Here is a 16,350-nt window from a genome sequence, read left to right as displayed (position 1 = left end):
CAGCTTAACCGACTGAGCCACCCAGGCATCTCTGAATTTTTTTTTTTTAAGATTTATTCATTTTTGGAGGGAGAGAGCATGGATAGGAGGAAGAGGGAGGTGGGAAAGAATTCCAAGCTGACTCCATGCTAAGGACTGAACCCTGTGCTGAGATGGATCTCGTAACACTGTTGACTACCAAATGGGAGTGGCCTGTCACTTTCCTTGGTCTCTCCCTGCTGTCTCTTTCATTGTTCAGTTTGATAACCCACATACATAGATCTTACCTTGTATAGTCTACTCTAAACTGTCTTGGTTTTGCCCTTTATGTGAATGGAATTACATTTTTTGACCAAATTTATTGATTTATTAGTCAGAAGGAGATAGAGAGAGGGAGAGATCAAGCACAAGCAGGGGAGAGGCAGGCAGAGGGAGAAGCATGTTTCCCACTGAGCAAGGAGCCTGAAGCGAGATTTGATCCCAGGTCCCTAGGATCATGACCCGAGCCAAAGGCTAACTGGGCACTGACTGAGGCACTCAGGTGTCCCGGAATTATACTTTTTATATTCTTCTGTGAATTGGGCATATTGCTCAGCGTTTTATTTTCACATTCGTTCTTTCAATGGGTGGATGCATGTAACTGAAGGTTGTTCATGTTCAGAACGGTCTCATACAGATCACAACCCCTCCTTATGCACCCCTGTAGCCTGCCAGAGTTCTGATTTCAGACATTTTGGGTTTGGAATTATTGTGTATGTATGTACGTTGCCTGTGATTCTCTTAGAAGGTCGTGTGGTCACACTCCATAATCAAACATGGTATTTCCCCCGCAGAAGGAATGTATATTCCACAGAGTACAACTAGTTCAGGCATTAAATACCCTTGTGTAAATTCAGATCGTGGTTTGCTGCTCAATGAGTTCACTGAAAACATACAGAAAATTCCCCTCTCATGAGAGATTTTGTATGATAGAAATGTAGGTAGATGTTCTGGTGCCTATGTAGTAGTAACCATGTATTTAAAAAAATAGTAAGTAGTATTTAAAAAATCATCCACCACCCTGGTGCCCACTGTGACATATTATAGTGAAAGTTGGTTAATACAGAGATAAAGAGAAAATTCTGAATGTAGATCAGGAGAAAAAGTCTTAACTTACAAGGTTAGACACATAAGGCTGGTAGCAGTCCTGTCTATAGAGCCCTGGCAGGGCAGAGAGGACTGGCATGATCTAGTCAGTGTGCTAAATGGGAACAATGTGCATCCAAGAAGATTTTATTGAGCAAGGCTGTCATTCAGAATAGAAGGAGGGATAAAGGGTTTCCAGGACACACAGAAACTAAAGGAGTTCATGAACACTAAACCAGACATGTAAGAAATATTAAAGGGGACCCTTTGAGTGGAAAGAGAGCCCAAAAGTAAAAAAGATTAGAAAGGAATAGAGATAACCTACAGGAACAGTGACTTTACAGGTAATACAATGACAGTAAATTCATATCTTTTTAATAATTACTCTCAATGTAAGTGGACTCAAGGGTCCAATCAGAAGACATAGGATATCAGAATAGATAAAAAACCAAGACATCAATATGCTGCTTACAAGAGAGTCATTTTAGACCCAAAGATACCCTGGATTGAAAGTCAGGGGGTGGACAAGGATTTATCATGATAATGGACATCAAAAGAAAGCTGGAGTATCCATCCTTATATCAGACAAACTAGATTTTAAACCAAAGACTGTAGTAAGAGATGAAGAAGAATGCTACATCATAATAAAGGAGTCTGTCCAACAAGAAGATCTAACAATTGTAAATATGCTCCTAACTCGGGAACAGCCAGATGTGTTAATCAATTAATAACAAATGTAAAGAAACTCATTGATAGTAATACAGTATTAGTAGGGGATTTTAGCACCCCACTCACGGCAATGGGCAGATCATCTAAGTAGAAGATCAAGGAAACAAGAGCTTTGAATGACACACTGGGCCAGATGGACTTCATAGATGTATTCAGAGCATTTCATCCCAAAGCAGCAGAAGAGATATTCTTTTCAAGTGCCCATGGAACCTTCTCCTGAGTAGATCACATACTGGGTCACAAATCAGGCCTCGACTGGTACAAAAAGACTGAGATCATACCATGCATATTTTCAAACCACAATGCTATGAAATTTGACGTCAACCACAAGAATAAATTAGGAAGGACCGCAAATACATGGAGGTTAAAGAACATCCTACTAAAGAGAGAATGGGTCAACCAGGAAATTAAAGAAGAATTAAAAAAATACATGGAAGCAAATGAAAATGAAAACATCAAAGGAGTGCAGCAAAGATGGTCCTAAGAGGGAAGTATATAGTTGCACAGGCCTTCTTCAAGAAGCAAGAAAAATTGGAAATACACAATCTAGCCTTACACCTTAAAGGAGCTAGAAAAGGAACAGCAAATAAAGCCTAAATCCATCAGGAAAAGGGAAATAATAAAGATTAGAAGAGAAATTAAGGATGAAGAAATAAAGCAGTAGAACAAACCAATGAAACTAGGAGCTGGTTCTTTGAAAGTATTAACAAAATTGATAAACCCCTATCCAGACTTATCAAAAAGAAAAGAGAAAGGAGCCAAATAAATTAAATTGTGAATGAAAGAGGAGCAATCACAACCAATACCAAAGAAATAGAAAATTGTAAGAGAATGTTATTAGAAAAAAATAAAAGAGAGAGAGAGTATTATTAGAAATTGAGATACCACCTTACATGAGTTAGAATGGCCAAAACAACATGTGTTGGAGAGTATGTGGAGAAAGGGGAACACTCTTACACTGTTGGTGGGAATGGAAGTTGGTGCAGCCACTTTGGAAAACAGTGTGGAGATTCCTTAAGAAATTAAATATAGAGCGACCCTATAACCCTGCATTTGCACTACTGGGTATTTACCCCAAAGATACAGATGTATCTTTGTACAGATGTAGTGAAAGATACAGATGAAGTGAAAATAAGGGCCATCTGTACCCCAATGTTCATAGCAACAATGGCCATAGTCGTCAAACTGTGGAAAGAACCAAGATGCCCTTCAATGGACGAATGGATAAAGAAGTTATGGTCTGTATATACTATGGAGTATTATGCCTCCATCAGAAAGGATGAATACCCAACTTTTGTAGCAATATGGATGGGACTGGAAGAGATGATGCTGAGTGAAATAAGTCAAGCAGAGAAAGTCAATTATCATATGGTTTTGCTCATTTGTGGAGCATAAGGAATAACATGGAGGACATGGGGAGATGGAGAAGAGAAGTGAGTTGGAGGAAATTGGAGGGGGAGATGAACCATGAGAGACTGTGGACTCTGAGAAACAAACTTAGGGTTTCATGGGGCAGGGAAGGAGGTTGGGTGAGCCCGGTGGTGGGTATTATGGAGGGCAAGTATTGCATGGAGCACTGGGTATGGTGCATAAGCAATGAATTCTGGAACATTGAGAATAAAATTTCAAAAATATTAGAAAAAAGAAATTAGAATGTTATTAGTAAAGCTTGAAATTAGGTAACGTGATGCCCCCAGTTTTGTTTTTGTTTTTCAACATTTCCTTAGCGATTCAGGGTCTCTTCTGGTTCCATACAAATTTTTGGATTATTTGCTCCAGCTCTTTGCAGAATACCGGTGAAATTTTGATTGGAATGGCATTAAAAGTATAGATTGCTCTAGGCAGCATAGACATTTTTTTTTAAAATATTTTTTTAAAATTTATTTTCAGCATAACAGTATTCATTGTTTTTGTACCACACCCAATGCTCCATGCAATCCGTGCCCTCTCTAATACCCACCACCTGGTTCCCCCAGCCTCCCCCACCTTCAAACCCTTCAGATTGTTTTTCAGAGTCCATAGTCTCTCATTGTTCACCTCCCCTTCCAATTTCCCCCAACTCCCTTCTCCTAACTCCCCATGTCCTCCATGCTATTTTTTATGCTCCACAAATAAGTGAAACCATATAATTGACTCTCTCTGCTTGACTTATTTCACTCAGCATAATCTCTTCCAGTCCCATCCATGTTGCTACAAAAGTTGGGTATTCATCCTTTCTGATGGAGGCATAATACTCCATCATGTCTATGGACCACATCTTCCTTATCCATTCGTCCGTTGAAGGGCATCTTGGTTCTTTCCACAGTTTGGCGACCGTGGCCATTGCTGCTATAAACATTGGGGTACAGATGGCCCTTCTTTTCACTACATCTGTATCTTTGGGGTAAATACCCAGTAGTGCAATGGCAGGGTCATAGGGAAGTTCTATTTTTAATTTCTTGAGGAATCTCCACACTGTTCTCCAAAGTGGCTGCACCAACTTGCATTCCCACCAACAGTGTAACAGGGTTCCCCTTTCTCCACATCCCCTCCAACACATGTTGTTTCCTGTCTTACTAATTTTGGCCATTCTAACTGGTGTAAGGTGGTATCTCAATGTGGTTTTAATTTGAATCTCCCTGATGGCTAGTGATGATGAACATTTTTTCAAGTGTCTGATAGCCATTTGTGTGTCTTCATTGGAGAAGTGTCTGTTCATATCTTCTGCCCATTTTTTTGATATGATTGTCTGTTTTGTGTGTGTTGAGTTTGAGGAGTTCTTTATAGAACTCCTGGATATCAATCTTTTGTCTGTACTGTCATTTGCAAATATCTTCTCCCATTCCGTGGGTTGCCTCTTTGTTTTCTTGACTGTTTCCTTTGCTGTGCAGAAGCTTTTGATCTTGATGAAGTCCCAAAAGTTCATCTTCGCTTTTGTTTCCTTTGCCTTTGGAGACATATCTTGAAAGAAGTTGCTGTGGCAGTAATCGAAGAGATTACTGCCTATGTTCTCCTCTAGGATTCTGATGGATTCCTGTCTCACGTTGAGATCTTTTATCCATTTTGAGTTTATCTTTGTGTATGGTGTAAGAGAATGGTCGAGTTTCATTCTTCTACATATAGCTGCCCAGTTTTCCCAGCACCATTTATTGAAGAGACTGTCTTTTTTCCACTGTATGTTTTTTCCTGTTTTGTCGAAGATTAACTGACCATAGAGTTGAGGGTCCATATCTGGGCTCTCTACTCTGTTCCACTGGTCTATGTGTCTGTTTTTATGCCAGTAGCATGCTGTCTTGGTGATCACAGCTTTGTAGTAAAGCTTGAAATCAAGTAACCTATTGCCCCCAGTTTTATTTTTGTTTTTCAACATTTCCTTAGCGATTCGGGGTCTCTTCTGGTTCCATACAAATTTTTGGATTATTTGCTCCAGCTCTTTGAAGAATACCGGTCGAATTTTGATTGGAATGGCATTAAAAGTATAGATTGCTTTAGGCAGTATAGACATTTTAACATTGTTTATTCTTCCCATCCAAGAGCATGGAATGGTCTTCCATCTTTTTGTGTCTTCTTCAATTTCTTTCATGAGTGTTCTGTAGTTCCTCGAGTACAGATCCTTTACCTCTTTGGTTAGGTTTATTCCCAGGTATCTTATGGTTCTTGGTGCTATAGTAAATGGAATTGATTCCCTAATTTCCCTTTCTGTATTTTCATTGTTAGTGTATAAGAAAGCCACTGATTTCTGTACTTTGACTTTGTATCCTGCCACGTTACTGAATTGCCGTATGAGTTCTAGTAGTTTTGGGGTGGAGTCTTTTGGGTTTTCCATATAAAGAATCATGTCATCTGCGAAGAGAGAGAGTTTGACTTCTTCATTGCCAATTTGGATACATTTTATTTCTCTTTGTTGTCTGATTGCTGTTACTAGTACTTCTAATACTATGTTGAACAAGAGTGGTGAGAGTGGGCATCCTTGTCGTGTTCCTGATCTCAACGGGATGGCTGCAAGCTTTTTCCCATTGAGGATGATATTTGCTGTGGGTTTTTCATAGATAGATTTGATGAAGTTCAGGAATGTTCCCTTTATCCCTGTACTTTGAAGCGTTTTAATCAGGAACGGATGCTGGATTTTGTCAAATGCTTTTTCTGCATCAATTGAGAGGACCATGTGGTTCTTCTCTTTTTTCTTATTAATTTGTTCTATCACATTGATTGATTTGTGAATGTTGAGCCATCCTTGTAGCCCAGGAATGAATCCCACCTGGTCATGGTAGATAATCTTTTTAATGTGCTGTTGGATCCTGTTTGCTAGGATCTTGTTGAGAATCTTAGTGTCCATATTCATCAGTGATATTGGTCTGAAATTCTCCTTTTTGGTAGGGTCTTTGCCTGGTTTGGGGAAATGTTATTAGAAACAAATAAGGCAATCTGGAAGAAACAGATAAATTCCTAGAACATAATAAAATACAAAAGCTGAAAGAAAGGGGAACCCTCTTACACTGTTGGTGGGAATGCAAGTTGGTGCAGTTACTTTGGAAAACAGTGTGGAGATTCCTCAAGAAATTAAAAATAGAGCTTCCCTATGACCCTGCCATTGCACTACTGGGTATTTACCCCAAAGATACAGATGTAGTGAAAAGAAGGGCCATCTGTACCCCAATGTTTATAGCGGCAATGGCCACGGTCGCCAAACTGTGGAAAGAACCAAGATGCCCTTCAACGGACGAATGGATAAGGAAGATGTGGTCCATAGACACGATGGAGTATTATGCCTCCATCAGAAAGGATGAATACCCAACTTTTGTAGCAACATGGATGGGACTGGAAGAGATTATGCTGAGTGAAATAAGTCAAGCATAGAGAGTCAAGTATCATATGGTTTCACTGATTTGTGGAGCATAACAAATAGCATGGAGGACAAGAGTTAGAGAGGGGAAGGGAGTTGAGGGAAATTGGAAGGGGAGGTGAACCATGAGAGACTATGGACTCTGAAAAACAATCTGAGCGGTCTGAAGGGGCGGGGAGTGGGAGGTTGGGGGAACCAGGTGGTGGGAATTGGAGAAGGCACGTATTGCATAGAGCACTAGGTGTGGTGCAAAAACAATGAATACTGTTACGCTGAAAAGAAATAAAAAAAAAAAAAAGCAGCTGAAACAGGAAGAAATAGAAAACCCGCACATACACATAACCAGAAAAGAAATTGAAACAGTAATCAAAAATCTCCCAACAAACAAGAATCCATGCATGGCCAGATGGCTTCCCAGGGGAACTCTACCAAACATTTGAAGAAGAATTAATACCTATTTTGCTGAAACTGTTCCACAAAAACAGATATGGATGGAAAGCTTCCAAGCTCTTTGATGAGGCCAGCATTAGCTTGATCCCAAAACCAGACAAAGACCCCATCAAAAAGAAGAATTACAGATCAATATCCCTGATGAACATAGATACAGAAATTTTCTCCCAGATACCAGATAATAGAATCCAACAGTACATTAAAATGATTATTCACCATGACTAAGTGGGATTTATTCCTGCACTGCAGGGATGATTCAGTATTTGCAAATCAATCACTGTGATATGCCACATTAATAAAAGAAAGGTTAAGAACCATATGATCTTCTCAGTGATGCAGAAAAAGCATTTGACAAAATACAGCATCCTTTCATGATAAAAACCCTCAACAAAGGAGGGATAGTGGGAAAATACCTCAACATCATAAAGTCCATATCGGAAAGACCCATAGCTAATATCAACTTCAATGGAGAAACACTGAGAGGTTTTCCCCTAAGGTGAGGAACCCAACAGGGATGTCCACTTTCACTACTATTGTTCACATAGTACTGGAAGACCCAGCCTCTGCAATCAGAGAAGAAAAAGAAATAAGAGGCATCTAAATTGGCAAAGAAGAAGTCAAGCTTCCACTCTTTTCAGACAATATGATAAGTCTGTAGGAATCCCAAAAGACTCCACCAAAAATTACTAGAATTGACAATTCAGCAAAGTTGTAGGATATAAATCAATGCACAGAAGTCTGTTGCACTTCTATACACCAATAATGAAGCAGCAGAAAGAGAAATCAAGGAATTGTTCGAATTACAATTGCACCAAAACCAGTAATAAACCAGTTTATTACCTAGGAATGAACCTAACCAAAGAGGTAAAGGATCTATATTCTAAAAACTATAGAATGGTTATGATGGACATTGAAGAAGGCACAAAGAAATGAAAAATGTTCCATGTTCATGGATTGGAAGAACAATTATTAAAATGTCTATACTACCCAAAGCAATGTACACATTCAATGCAATTGCTATCAAAATAACACCAGCATGTTTCACAGAACTGGAACTAACAATCCTAAAATTTGTATGGAACCAGCGGACCCAGAATCGTCAAAGGAATGTTGAGAAAGAACACCAAGACTGGAGGCATCACAATTCTGGACTTTAAGCTACATTACAAAGCTGTAATCATCAAGACAATATGGTACTGGCACAAAAACAGACACTTCGATCCATGGAACAGAATAGAGAACCCAGACATGGACCCTCATCTCTATGTTCAATGAATCTTTGACAAAGCAGGAAAGAATGTTCAATGGAAAGAAGACAGTCTCTTCAACAAATGGTGTTGGGAAAACCAGACAGCTACATGTAGAAGAATGAAACTGGACCACTTCCTTATACCATAAACAAAAATAAATTCAAAATGGATGAAAGACCTCAACATGAGATAGGAATCCATCAAAATCCTGGAGAAGATAGGCAGCAACCTCTTTGACCTTAGCTGTAGCAACTTCTTGCTAGACATGTCTCCAAAGGTAAGGGAAACAAAAGCAAAATTGAACTACTAGAACTTCATCAGGATAAAAGCTTTTGTACAGGAAAAGAAACAATCAGCAAAACTAAAAGGCAAACTGTGGACTGGAAGAAGATATTTGCAAATGATGTATCAGATAAAGGACTAGTATCTAAAATCTATGAAGAACTAATCAAACTCCTAAAACGCAAAAAAAAAAAAAAAAATCCAGTCAAGAAATGGAGGGAAGATATGAACAGACATTTATCCCAAGAAGACATGCAAATGGCCAATAGACAGTGGAAAAAATGCTCCACATCAGTTGGCATCAGGGAAATACGAATCAAAACCACAATGAGATACCACCTCAACTGGCTAGAATGGTAAAATGAACAACTCAGCAAACAACAGTTGTTGGTGAGGATGTAGAGAAAGGGGAACCCTCTTACACTGTTCCTCAAAAAGATAAAAATAGAAATACCCGATGACCCAGGAATAGCACTGCTAGGTATTTAACCAAAGGATACATAAATAGTGATTCAATGGGGTACATGCACCCCAATATTTAGAGTAGCATTGTCCTCAATTGTCAAAATACGGAAAGAGACCAGATGTCCATTGGTGGTTGAATCAATAAAGACGAGGTGGTATAAACGTATGTATATGTGATGGAATATTACTCAGCCATCCCAAGGAATGAATGAATTGCCCCTTGAAATGATGTGGAGGGAATTAGAAGGTATTATATTAAGCAAAGTAAGTTAGCCAGAGAAAGAAAAATACCATATAAGTTCATTCATGTGTGGAATTTAAGAAACAAAACAGATGAACATAGGGAAAAGGAATGAAAAATAAAATAAGATAAAAACAGAGAGAGGCAAAGCGGAACAGTCTCTTACCTGTCTGGAACAAACTGAGGGTTGCTGGAGGGGAGGTGGGTGAGGTTATAGGGTAATTGTGTGATGGGCATTAAGGAAGACACTTGGTAGAAAGAGCACTGGGTGTTATGAGCAACTGATGAATCACTAAACTCCACCCTGAAACTAATTATACATTGTATGTTAACTACTTGAATTTAAATAAAAAAAGATCTAACACTGTATGTTAATTGCACTGGAAATAAAATAAAACATTTAGAAAGAGCAACATGAAAAAAAATATTTAACAGATTCAGAAAAATAGTTTCTTCACCAACAATCAGAGAACTTAAGACTAAAGCAAGGAGATACCATTTTCTCTATCATATCAGTTATAATTAAGGGGGAAATGTGAACATCAAAATATGGAGAAGTTGAAGACAATTGGGCACTCTCATTTAGGCATCTTGGCAGAATGGATAAAGGGCCCTAAAAAGGTACTGCTTAGGTATTCTACTTTTGAGAATATTAAATGTAATGGACTGTGAATATATGAAAATCATTTCTTTTCAGAAAATTTTTGCATCATTTTTAGTAATAGTGCAAACTTAGAAGCCCTCTAGCCATCCAACCATGACGAAAAAGGATATATATCAAGGATGTTTTTTCTGATGTAACCTCAGAGAGCCAAACATTCAGGAAGAGATAATCATAGGGAGACAACTCATGTTTTAAGATTAAGCAAAAAGTCCATGTAATTGTACCATCAGTATTTTCTCAACATAATAAAGGCAAAAAGTCATTAGAAAAAGATAGGTGGGAAATACTGTAAAATATTATCAATGTTTTTCTTTACAAGGAGGGGTTGTGAGTGTTTCCATTTTTCTTATTTGTTTATGTTTGACAAATTTACTCTAATGGGCATGTATTATTCTGCAGTTGAGACACATGAAATAACCCAGAGTTTAAAAACCAAAAAATCAAGGACTTGTCCATAACTAGTAATCTCTTTGTCATAATGTTTGATCTGATCCTGTTGTGTGCTGGGGCCAGTCCTCTGATCTCTCTGTGCCTCGTTTTCCCCCTAGAATTATTCTTGTTTCTCAGTCCCAGAAAATAGTGTGTCTTCTTGGTTCAGCTTTCTCTGTATGTAGGTTCGCCCCTCTCAGGGAGTTGCTTCAAAAGCTGGGCTTGGAAATGGTCCCTGAAACTGAGAGCACTTGACCCTTCCAACTCTTGTGAGCATTGCTTGTCAGTGAGTGGGACCTGTTAGTCATAGACTGGGCTGGTACCTGGCTTCAAACCAGAACCCAAGTACTGGCTGATGTTTTTCTTTTGGCGATTCCCACTGTGTGGTTTGAATCTTTTTGGACACCTGTATACCCACTAATCAAGTCACCTTGTAGGAATGGCTGGCCATCCTTCTTCCAGGTTGTAGCTGTGTCCTTGGCAAGTTGATCTTATTCTCCTTCTGTCTAGTTAGGCATTCTCTGTTTGATGGACCTACTCATGATGGTGAGCATCTTGCCTTGAACTTGAGTTTTCAAAATTGCTGTGGAGAAGTGCAGGGAGAAGGCATTTCAGAGAGCGTGATCTTCCAGTCTGGGGCAGGACCTCTTATGGAGTAGAGTATCTTCTCCAGCCTGAGAGCCTCCACAGAGCCCTCTTCATGTCTTTGTTCCTCAGGCTGTAGATGAATGGGTTCAGCATGGGGGTGACCATTGTATATATCACAGATACAACCATTCCAGTGTCTGGTGAGTAGGAGGAAGAGGGCTGGAAATACACTAGAAAAAGTGTCCCATAGAAGAGAGTGACGACTGACAGGTGAGAGCCACAGGTTGAGAAGACCTTGTGTTTCCCCCTAGCTGAGGGGACCTTGAGGATGGTGTGCATGATGTGGGCATAAGAGACCAGGACACAGGCGAGAGGGACCACACCTGCGAGGGCTGCTTCAGCAAACATCATGACCTGAAAGATCTGGGTGTCTGAGCAGGCAAGTTTGAGGACAGGGAGAAGGTCACAGAAGAAGTGTGGAATGGAATGGGAGGCACAGAAGGAGAACTGAGCCATGAGGAGGGTGAGTGAGAAGGCCAGGAGGTGGGCGCAGAACCAGGATGAGGCGACCAGCAGCAGGCAGCGTTGGGGACACATGATGGTGGTGTAGTGGAGAGGAAGGCAGATGGCCACATAGCGGTCATATGCCATCACGGCCAGCAGGAAGTCATCCAGCAGGGTCAATGCCATGAAGAAGTACATCTGTACGAGGCAGCCAGTGTAAGTGATGGTGTGGTGCTGAGTGAGGGTGTTCACCAGCACCTTGGGGACAATGGTGCAGGAGAAGCAGGTATCAATGAGGGACAGGTTGGCCAGGAAGAAGTACATGGGGGTGCGGAGGTGCTGGTCAGAAACTATGGCCAAGATGATGAGCAGGTTCCCCAACACGGTGACCAGGTACATGCCCAGGAAGAGCCCGAAGAGGAGAGGCTGCTGCTCTGGGTGGTCAGAGAAGCCCAGGAGCAGGAAGTCGGAGACACTCGTGTGGTTTCTGATTTCCTTAAGTAGAGAAATTGGAAGAGAATTTTGCTTAAGTAGGGTAGGCCCTGGATAATACAGACCGCAAGGGCTTTGATCTGATTTTCTCTGTTCTTTGAAAAGGTCACTGAGAATCACTAGCAGCTTGTAACTCTGGGTTTGTAAACGTTGAGGGTTGTGGACTATGGTAAAGAGGCGTGAGGATGAGCTGTAGTTTGGGTTCTAGATTTCTGTCATGTAGCAAGGCTTTTGGCATGGATTGTCTGAGTGACATGAACTGGGATTCACCTGAAAGAACTTTGGCAATTTCAGCTCCTTTTCTAAAAGACTTAGAACAAGAAGCTTGGTCTCTTCTCCTTTGGAGCTCATTTTGGGGTCTTGCATCTACTAGGATTTCATGGGCACTGCAGGGAGCCTGTGTGTACGTGTGTGAGTGTGTGAGTGCATCCTGGGGGAGATGGTGGAGGAGTCGTCTCTCCAGAGAGGAGCCAGTGGAGACCAGGTGTCTTTAGGTGTAGTGGGGTGTTCCGCTGACCTTTGCCTTAGAGAACCATTCCGCTGAGTCAGCGTCGATGTGAGAACGTTGGAAACTGAGATGTGCTCTCTTATTAACGACATACCAGTTTCGTTGTCCTCATCAACCTCACCACCACCACCTTTCTTTTTATGTTCTGGGCTTTGATGTCCTGGAGACAGGATGGGAAGCTTTTCTCTGCCTCTTATCTCAGTTTGAGCTCGGTCAGTTTCCGAACTCTGAATGTGTGTTTCCTCATTTGGACCATGGGCAGCACCTTCATGGAGTCATTGAGGTGATGACTGAGATAACATGTATGGAGGGAGGGTACTATCGAGGGTGGTGAGGCTCCTTCCATTGTTGGTCACAGTTGCTGACTGTGAAGCAGGGACACATGATGCAGTAGAAAAGCATCAGATGCCTATTTTAGCTCTGTTTCTTATGTGCGTTTTAAACTCGGGGACAGTTTTTCTCACTTGGAGCCTTACTTTCCTTCTCTGTAAGATATGCTTGCTAGCCTTACCTGATAGGCGTGTTTAGGGGACCAAGGGCTGGAATCCGCTGAAGTTTTTTTATCAACCATGATGTGCAGTCAAGATGAGAAATTCCCACCTTCCTGTTTAATGGTGTAGAGAAACATTCAATAAACGTTCAGTGGCGGCATGGCTTCGTGCCATGTTTGTTTAGGGTTGTGATAAAAATGTAATATACCCTTGGGAGTTGGACAGAATTTCCCCACTCTTTACTTTTTTTTCCCTTTAAGTTTTATTTCTTTAGAGAGAGATATTGAGAATGAGAGTGAGTGAGTGAGGAGGGAGGGAGAGACAGTGGGAGAGGAAGAGGATGTCTAGCAGACTTCCTGCTGAGGAAGAGCCCATGTAGGGCTTGATCGAGGATCCTGAGATCAGACCCCAGCGAAAATCAAGGGTTGGATGCCCAACAGACTGAGCCACCAAGATGCCCCATTCCCCCTCTCTACTCCTTAAAGATTTTATTTATTTATTTGACAGAGATCATAAGTATGCAGAAAGGCAGGCACGCACACAGAGAGAGAAAGATAGAGAGAGAGAGAGAGAGAGGAGGAAGCAGGCTTCCTGCTGAGCAGGGAGCCCAATGTGGAACTCGATCCCAGGACCCTGGGATCAAGACCTGAGCCTAAGGCAGAGGCTTTAACACACTGAGCCACCTAGGTGCTCCCACTCTTTACTCTTTATATGATTTTGAGAAAGTTGCTAAACTTTTTAAATGGGATAATATCTTTTTTTAAAAATTATTTATTTATTTATATCTTTTAAATGGGATAATATCTGAGTTCAATGAATCCAGTGTTTGTGAAGATTACATTGGGATTAAAAAATGATGGTGTAATGTTTAGACCAAGGCTGGCACCTAGTAAGTGCTCAGTAAATAGGGTCTAGTATTGTAATTGCTTTGTTTTTTTTTTTTTTTTTTTTTTTTTAATAACATGCGGGTGCTTTGAGGTTGTGGTGTTGTGGGCTGTGCCTCTAGATTGGGCTTGCCACTTGTGGGGTAAGAACACCAAAAGCAACCTCCACCACTGTGACCATGACACCATCAGCAGTGTCAGCAGCATCGGCTCTGAAGAGTTATATCTCTACTCAGACCTGTCAGTGGCAAAGCCATTGACATTTTGGGATCTGAAGCCATGTGTAAACTTGGACAAATCACAGAATCATCAGAGCTCCCCACTGCCTCAGTGATTAATGGAGGAATGGGAATGAATGAGTCTATCTGGAATAGTTTTTGGTGGCTCGAGTTTTTAGATGAAGAGAGGGTGCGAACAAGTTTGGTAAACTGATTGGATGTAGAGGAGTCAGTTACTAGTACTGACTTGGTGTGGTGGCTGAGAGAGTTTCTGGAACCACACCCGCCCAAGTGGACTGAGAGGGAAGTGTGCTTTGTCCAGGACACAGATGGGGCTTGGGGAGGGGTGGTCTGAAGCCCATTCTCTTCAATGACTTCAGACTAGATCATCAGGGACATGAAGAACCCCCGAGGTAGGTGGCCCTGCTCGTGATGCGAAGAGACAGAAATTGATTGGCAGATGAGAATGTAGGATAGAAAGAGGGAAAGCAGAAGGAGCAGGATTATTGCTCTGTGTGTGTGTGTGTGTGTGTTTGTGTGCCTCTGTGGGGTGTGTGTGTGTGTGTGCAAGCACGCTTACAAGGGGGCTAAGGTAGATGACTCTCTTGCCATCCATATGCCTCAGTTCTTACCTGGACATGCTGGCCAGCCTCAGTCTCTGACACTTCCAGGGAGGAGATAGGGTTTGCTAGAGAAGACATGGCTGGAGTGAGTCACAGAGCCCTTCCCTGTCTGTAGGAACAGCACAGACTAAAGACTCTGGTCTTGGTGATATCTCAGGCACAGGCACTGCTGACTTTTGACAGGCAGTGTCTCCTGGGACCCATTCCCAATCTTCTAGTTAGAGCCCAGATGGGGCAATTGTCCAACCACCAGCTGGCCCGTCTGCATCAGGGCCCCTTGAGTCCTGGTAGCATCAGTGATAATACCATTCAGATGACCAGGGCTGGGATCCCTGGGGGACTCCTGGTTTTTCCCCTGGGTGAGATGCTGCTTGGCTGCATCCTCCTGGTCTGATCCTGAACGGGGCTTATCTGTATCACAGAGTCACCCTTTCTAATTAGAGCCCAGTCCCCATGGATGAGATATAGTCAATCCTAGAAAATAAGAAAAAAAATTGAAGATAAAACAGATCAGGAGCAGGGGTGCCTGGGTTGCTCAGTTGTTTGGGCATCTAACTCTTGATTTTCACTCAGGTCATGATCTTGCGGCTTGCGATGGCCCTGTGTTGGGGTGTAGGCTTGATGAATAATTCGCTTGTCCTTTTTCCTCTGCTCCTCCACCATTTCATTGTGCTCTCTCTCTGTATCAAGTGAATCAATCGATATATAAATAAAATATTTAAAAAACTCTAGATTAAGAAAATGATCAATACTTCAACTATCAGGGTACCTGGGCGGCTCAGTGGGCTGGGCATCTGCCTTCTGCTCGGGTCATGGTCTCAGGTTCCTCAGAGTCCCTGCATTGGGCTCTCTACTCGGCGGGGAGCCTGCTCCCTGCTCTCTCTCTGCCTGCCTCTCTGCCTACTTGTGATCTCTCTCTGTCAAATAAATAAATGAAATCTTTAAAAAATACAAAGAAAATCCCACTTCAAATATCATATAGTAGAGGGACTATTCCTATTTTCAGTGTCCCCAGAGATCAGAGATATGAATACTATGTAGCCTGTCTATAAAGCTCAGGATGCAATCTCTAAATTCTTTTTTAAAGATTGATTTATTCATTTTTGGAGGGAGAGAGCATGGGTAGGATTAGAGAGGGAGAGGAAGAAAGAATCCCACACCAACTCTGTGCCAAGAGCTGAGCTCCATGCTGGGCTGGATCTCATAACACTGAGATCAGGACCTGAACCCAGATCAAGAGTTGGACCCCGAACTGCAGGTGCCATCCAGGTGTCCCAATCTCTGAATTTTTTAATTAATTTTTTGCTGTAATTGTATCATACTCTCAAAAAAAGTTTGTAAAACATCTGTGCTGTTGAACGAGTGCTAGTATAATGAATGCCCATTCTCCCAGCTTAAATAGTTGAATCCTGCAGATGCCCTGTGTGGACCCATTTTCCATCACATCCTTTCCTCCCCCTTTTGAGGAAATCACTGTTGTGAGCACTGTGTATCATTTCTTGTTGCTCTTTGTAGTTTTGCCACATATGCATCTTTGGGGGAGGTCCTGGAGAAGATGTGACCCCCAGTTGACTCATGAATTAGCCCCAGGGAATGGGAGGTTACC

At 41.6% G+C, this 16,350-nt stretch overlaps 1 protein-coding gene across 1 annotated transcript in view; it reads right to left on the bottom strand.

Moving 5' to 3' along the window:
- LOC125083024 (uncharacterized) overlaps window positions 1-14,733 on the bottom strand; it is a 37,180-nt gene extending 22,447 nt beyond the window's left edge. The window contains exons 1-3 of the mRNA XM_047698918.1: window positions 14,723-14,733; window positions 11,125-12,015; window positions 8,590-8,614 (exon numbers count right to left, since the gene is read on the bottom strand). Of these exons, the coding sequence (XP_047554874.1) occupies window positions 8,590-8,614; window positions 11,125-12,015; window positions 14,723-14,733 (927 nt within the window). The remainder of the gene's footprint in view (window positions 1-8,589; window positions 8,615-11,124; window positions 12,016-14,722) is intronic.
- Window positions 14,734-16,350: the final 1,617 nt, after the last annotated feature.

The sequence above is a fragment of the Lutra lutra genome, chromosome 13, assembly GCF_902655055.1.
Source record: "Lutra lutra chromosome 13, mLutLut1.2, whole genome shotgun sequence".
Classification (NCBI taxonomy): domain Eukaryota; kingdom Metazoa; phylum Chordata; class Mammalia; order Carnivora; family Mustelidae; genus Lutra; species Lutra lutra.
The sequence above is the reverse complement of the archived record's forward strand: the minus strand, read 5'-3'. Positions and strand labels throughout refer to the sequence as shown.